At 34.0% G+C, this 6921-nt stretch overlaps 1 protein-coding gene across 1 annotated transcript; it reads right to left on the bottom strand.

The window, feature by feature from the left end:
- Positions 1 to 2972: 2972 nt before the first annotated feature.
- Positions 2973 to 6560, bottom strand: LPAR4 (lysophosphatidic acid receptor 4). Its single transcript, XM_058713707.1, has one exon. It carries the CDS (start codon positions 5983 to 5985, stop codon positions 4873 to 4875), a length of 1113 nt encoding a protein of 370 aa, XP_058569690.1. The 5' UTR covers positions 5986 to 6560; the 3' UTR covers positions 2973 to 4872.
- Positions 6561 to 6921: the final 361 nt, after the last annotated feature.

Here is a 6921-nt window from a genome sequence, read left to right as displayed (position 1 = left end):
CTGCAGGCAGTTTTGGAAAAGACAGATATCTGGAAAAGGGCAATATGTTTTGGACTCGATACACAGAGTAATATTGAGAGTGGAACAAGAAAGTAACAGTTGCAGAGGCCTTACCATGAATTGAAGAATGCTGAGGCTCAAGAAGACAGTTATGTCTGCTTATCCCAACACTGCTTCAGCCATTTGAAACACCAGACTCTTTTCCTAAGATGTAAATATCACTGGGAGGATTAAAAGCACTGGGTGGAGGGATCAATCATTAACACTTCAGTGTAAATCTATTCTACCTGTCATTGTCTTGACAGAGGTTTATGTATTGTTTTTGGTCCAGAAAGAAGCAATATTTCTGAAGAGGAGAGATGTCAGAAAGGGTCACAGGAAAGACAGAGTTTTGGAAACCATGGAAAATATAAGGTGCAGGAGTTTAGAGGTGGAGACAGGGATGGAAGAAGGTTAATGGATATATAAAACAAACAACATTTGTCTCCATTTTTTTGGAAGACCTGGCCTAGAAGGTCATGAATGACAAAGTTCCTATAACTTTAAAAATGACCTAGGGTTGATCATGCTGGTAAGGGTGTCAGAAAAGACAGTATTTATCATTTCATGAGGGAATCAACACATACAATGGTTTATGAGATGCTGACATTGCTTTCCCTGAGAGTTAGAAGGTATGAGAATGATAAATGGGAATTCCCTGTGTTGCCACCCTGGGATCAATGCCTATTCTAGTAATTGATATTGATCTGGGAGCTATCCAGCTCCAAAATCATCTCATTGTTGTCAGATGGTCTGTTTGCCCTGACTTGCTCCAGGACTCCTAGTTGTCATAGAGAATTTAATCAAATATGAGAGGTCAGATTCAAGGGTTGGGTTGGCAAGAAGCCCCAAATAAATCAAAGCCAAACTGGATGAATCAGAGAAGGCAGTAATCTTTCAGCTTGATTCCTGAAAAGTCACCCAGGGGCTTGCCATTTTAAATTCTGCATTAGTCTTCAGACAGCCTCAAAAACAAAGTATTAAAATTGACTTTAGATCAAATATATTTTAATAATATTTTTCTTTTTTTAATTTTTAATGTTTTTTTAAATTTATTTTTGAGAGTGAGTGGAGGGACAGAGAGCGAGGGGAACAGAAGATCTGAAGCCGGCTCCACACTGACAGCCGCAAGCCTGAAGCAGGGCTTGAACTCACAAACTGCTAGATCTGGACCTAAGCAGATATTGGATGCTGAATCAACTGAGCCACCCAGGTACCCCCTTAATAAGTTTTTTCTTAAAGTATGGAGGGAAGGTAAAGGAAAAATGGCTCTAGGTGCCTATAAATAAAGGCAAAGTTTAATAAATAGTTGACCAAAGTATGACTACTAGATAATCCAAACATATTTATTACATTTGATAAGCATTTGAAATCCAAGTTGTAATGAAACTGAATTATTTCTTTTGCTTTTAAATTTGAAATAAAAATCAATTTTATATTTCTTACATTTTGTTTGTTACGTTGTTCATATGAAAAAAATTTTTTATTAATAGCAAGTTATATTAATCATAAAAACTGAAATTAGTTCAAATAAATTGAAATATGGAAAATTAAACAAAACTAAATATGCAAATTACACAGAAGGAAACTGATTTGTTGATATATTTTATGTCAACTTGCTTAACATATCCCATTAAACTTTTTGGTGTCATAATCCTAAAATTTTATAATTTTGAGGGCCAAGGGCACAAAGTTACATGTAGTTTATACTTACAAGTGGGAAAGAAAGAATACTAAAAAAAACCCCAAAAGATTATTCATACTTTGATTACTAATTTGATCTTACAACAAAACCTAACAAGTGAACTTAGCCTAATTTAACCTAATTTCATCAAACTGAATCTAATGCTTATATATTCTGTATATAATGTTTTCACAAGACAATTCAATGCATGATTAGTTTTAGGACTTTAGATCACAAAGAAAAACTAATGCTATTTTTGAAAATTTATTTTCATTATTGTTCTATTGTTTTAGCATTTTTTTAAAATTGGTTCCTAACCCAGGCTCAGATTTGGCTATTTTTATCCTAGTAAGGAAACAGTTTTTACAAAAGAAACTAAGCAATTTACTGTACATCAAGCCTGGTATTGTTTTTTGTTTATTTCTTTATTTAATATAGACTAAAATTAAGTCAGGATTTGGTATTGGAGCATCCAAAAATTCTGTTCTAGGCTTGGATACTTTTGATTTGCAGAATCAGAATGAAGACATTCTCCTCAATCAGTAAGGTCTATAGAGTTGTTGGAGAATGTTACACAAGCAAATGTTAATACCAGAAGGAAAAAATAACAATTTGTAATTAACCAGTTGGTATAAAAATGTTGGATGGTTTCCATTAGTGGTAGGGATTTATACATATATGGTAACATTTGATTTAAAGGATTAATGTAAGGGGAAGTTGGTGAAAGGGCGGGTGAAATAGGTTATGGGTATTAAGTAGTGATGTATAGGATGGTTGAATCACAGTATTGTACACCTGAAACTAATGTAGCACTGTATGTTTACTATAACAGAATTAAAATATAAAGGATTCATGTAAAAAATGTACATTATGTTCATGTTTTAAACTTAAAAATCAGTATTTTTAAATCTATATAACATCATAAGGAAAAACAAAGGTTAATGAGAGTTTTAAGAATTTGATTATCATTTGGGGTGCCTAGGTGACAGAGTCAATTAAGTGTCCGACTTCAGCTCAGGTCATGATTTCACAGTTCCTGTGCTCGAGCCCTGTGTCTGGCTCTGTACTGACAGCTCAGAGCCTGGAGTCTGCTTGGGATTCTGTACCTCAGTCTCTCTCTCTCTCTCCCTCTCTCTCTCTCTCTCTCTCTCAAAAATAAATAAACATTTAAAAAATAAAAAAGAATTTGAGTATCATTTAAAATATTTATTTTTTATATTATCATTTTATGGTGTTTTTTTTTTTTCAAATCACTTCCTGACACATGAATTATTCCTGGAAGTTTTACTTTAAAAGTCTTAGCATTTTAAAATTACCATATTACCATATCATCCAAATATTTTAAAGATTGATCAATACACATTTTAAGAATATTTCTATTGTTTCTCAACGTTTAATTTTGTGTGTGTGTGTGTGTGTGTGTGTGTGTGTGTAAAATGTAGATGAGGGAATATATTTTCATTCTTTCTGACATGAGCACAAATGTAGCACCTTTCAAAATATACTGTGCTCAGAAGCTCCATTTACATGTCTTAATATGCTTAAATCTACATTTCATCCAATAAACAGTAAAAGGTTTTAAAGATTGTTTCTTTTATTGTTTAAGGGTGTTACAAAAAAAATGCTTTCTCTTCTTTTGCATATATGTAAATATTTATTTTGATTGCTCCTGAACTAACACCAGTTTAGCAGCTTCCTAACTACATTTTGATCCAAAGCATCATATGAAAATCATGGTATTTTGCAAGTTTTAAAAATGCTTAAGAAAATGCAAATTCTAAATTCTTGTGTGTTTTGTTTTGTTTTGTTTTGTAAGCGATTGTTTTATGGGGTTCTTCCCCCAATATGGTCATGACCTGGGCACAAATTTAGCATATTTCTACCTGCATTGTACTCTGAAATTGCATACAAATGATACGATACTTTTAAATTTACAGAACCTCCAAAAAGAAATAAAATATAAATGCAAGTGCTAGGGATTATTTTCTATTGTTTTGTTGTTTTGCAGTTTTTCTGAGTTTTATTGTATTGGTTTAGTTTGGTTTACGAATTTATTTTCAATATGCTCCTGACCTGGCCACAAACTCAGCAGCAACCTGGCTGAATTGTGCTTCAAAATTTAACATTAAAGAATAAGTTATTTAAAGTTACAGATCTCCTCTCCCCCCAAAAAAATTTATTAATGAAAATTTTAAGCAAGATTTTAAAATGTGCTTTATGATTTTATTTTGTGTTATTATTTTGTTGTTAATTTTTTCAATTTGCTCCTGACCTGGGAATAAATGCATTGTGCTCCAAAATATCATACGAAGAGTATTATATAGTATCAGCCTCTCAAAAGAAAGATAATTAAAAATTCTAAGAAAAAAATGTTGGTGTTGCTAGTTTTTTTAATGGACATTTGTTGTTTTATGTGATTTTTTATTCTGTAATTGTTTTGAACACAGCTTTCCGGATTTGAAATTTCATATGAAAATCTTAATGTAGTGTAAAAAAAGGAAGATTAAAAAAAAACTGACACTGCTGGTGACTACAATTGTGTAAATCCAGCTAATTTTGCTTCTTCCCATCCATATTTATGCAAACACAATTTATGTTTCTGTTTTCAAAACATATACAATGAAATTTGTCAGTTCTTTTAAATTGGATACACTTCTTACCAATAATGTTAGGCTACAATATGTTCTTATGCTAAAAATGTACTCTATAATAATACAAAAAAGGAAAAAAAGAGTAACATGTATCAGTAGTAACACAAAAGTTTTTTTTTTTAAATAATCCCTGAATTTGTTCTATATTTATAGGCCCAACCTAATTAACAAATGTTACCAGAGTGGAAATATCTTCTTAAAAAATTTACGATAATCTTTATATCACTGAAGCAAAGGCCACTAGCCACTTATATAATGTGACACAATGAAATTATAACCCAGCAGAAGAGTTTGGTAATCTCTTTTGGTTGTTGTAATTAGACCTGACCTATAATTATTGAACAAAACAGCATATGCACAATAAACATTCAAATAAATGTATCTGACTGTATTCAGTACATTAATCTATTTTCAGTTATCACTAGCTTCAAATTGTTTTTCTTATTCATGGCATAGGAAAAATCCTAGGAAAAACCATATCTGGACAGTTCTCATTACCTAAAAGGTGGATTCTAGCATTAATTCACCACCATTATGTGTTGTTTGATCACTAACTTCCTCTTGAATAGCTGGAAGGGAAGGCTTTGTGGTCAAAGGTATTTCAGTCTTAAACAGGGATTCCATCTTGATATGGGTATTAACATAGAAGGACTTCTGAAAAGACTCAAGGGTGAAGTAATAGATAAAAGGGTCAAAGCAACAGTTCAGAGTTGCAAGGCACAAGGTGATTGGGTACATAATCTTTGCAAATCTTTCCAACAAGCAATTGGTAATGGCTTGGGAGCGCACTAGGGCATACAGGAAGAGGACAGAGTTATAGGGTACGAAGCATACCACAAAGACTGCCATATGAACTGTGATCATCTTCAGCACTTTTTTCTTATTGGTTCCAATTTGAGACAGTGTAGCAGGCTTGCGGAGGGTTCTTAGCACCACAGAAGAGCAAGAGACATTTAAAATGAGAGGAATGATGAAACCAACAACTTCAATAAATATGGTGATCTTGGACAGATAAGTCTTCCAGATACGTTTGGAGAAGCCCTCAAAACAGGTGGTGGTTGCATTGTTGACGTTAGTAGTGGAGAACAAAGAGGCTGAAATACCACCACTGAGGACTAGGATCCAGACTCCAGCACACACAATGGCAGAATTCCTCCTTGTCCTAATGGTACGAGATCGGAAGGGATAGACAATGGCCAGGAAACGATCCACGCTAATACAGGTGAGGAAGAGCATGCTCCCATAGATGTTGGTGAGGAATGCAGTCCCAGAGATCTTGCAAAGGGTGTCACCAAAAGGCCAGTGACGGTTGAAATTGTAAAATATTTTGAAAGGTAGAGTGCAAACAAAGAGCAAATCAGAAAGGGCCAAATTGGTGATGAAAATAGCAGTCTCACTTCTCATTTTCATTCGGAAGCAGAAGACAAACAGAGAGGCACTGTTGGTTATCAGACCCAGGATGAATACAACACTGTAGACAGCACCATTCAGATTATACTTGAAGGAATCATCAACAATGCAAGTATTATTGGCAGTAGCATTGCCCAACCTGGGTCTGAAGCTTGAATTTAAATCTTGAAATTGAAAGTCAATGAATCTTCTGTCACCCATGGATTTTTTTCAGAAGGCCTGCTGCCTGCAGGGTTCACGACTTTGAGACTAGAGACTGGTAAGAAATATTTTCCTCCTATGGGAGACAAGATGGAATGAATAATCAAATCTGCCTTCCATTCATTTCTATGGAGTAAAAGATATTCTGTTCACCCAGACTGGAAACAATATACACATTCAATTTGGTTTGACAAGTACCTTTTGAGCACCTACAATATGTTAAAAGGTACTCTAGATATATGCTGCAAGAGTGGGAGAGATCACACACAATATAACAAATGCAGTACTGTATGTAGCATTGCAATGAACAGAAATAAGATATTGTCTACATGAGAGCCCAAGCAGGGATGGGGGATGGAGGTGGGGAAACGGGCCTTTGATAATTAAAACAACACTAATAGTTTGAAATTTTTATAGAATTTTTTAACTTTCAAAAATGTGTTTTATTTGATTCCCACAAGAACATCATAAGGTAGGAAGACAAGAATTTATCACCATATTATAGAAGAAGAAACTGAGGCTTATGTAATTTAGAATTATGATGTCAGAATTAGGAGAATGTGTAAATGGTACCATCAGAACCAGAATTCACCTCTTTTTATTCATAACCAAAGAATTGTTAAACTAATCTAAATTATTTTGTTTCTTTTCTAATATTAGTAAACCTTATTGTCTAATTATTAGTTCTATTGCACAAGACTACAGGTCGATATGAGACCTCCAGGACATGCCCTTAAAAAACTTTTAACTAAGCTTATTTTTTAATGTTTATTTATTTGAGAGAAAGAGCAAGGGAGAGGCAGAGAAAGAGGGATAGAGAATCCCAAGCAGGCTCTGCACTGTAAGTACAAAGCCAGAAGTGATCCCACGAACCGTGAGATGATGACCTGAGTCAAATCAAGAGCCAGACTCTCAATTGACTGAGCCACCCAGGTG

The sequence above is a fragment of the Neofelis nebulosa genome, chromosome X (genome assembly GCF_028018385.1).
Source record: "Neofelis nebulosa isolate mNeoNeb1 chromosome X, mNeoNeb1.pri, whole genome shotgun sequence".
In the NCBI taxonomy this organism is placed as follows: Eukaryota; Metazoa; Chordata; class Mammalia; order Carnivora; family Felidae; genus Neofelis; species Neofelis nebulosa.
The sequence above is the reverse complement of the archived record's forward strand: the minus strand, read 5'-3'. Positions and strand labels throughout refer to the sequence as shown.

Coding starts and splice junctions, on each gene's coding strand:
- LPAR4 (XM_058713707.1), bottom strand. CDS start 5,985: ATGGGTGACAGAAGATTCATTGACTTTCAATTTCAAGATTTAAATTCA.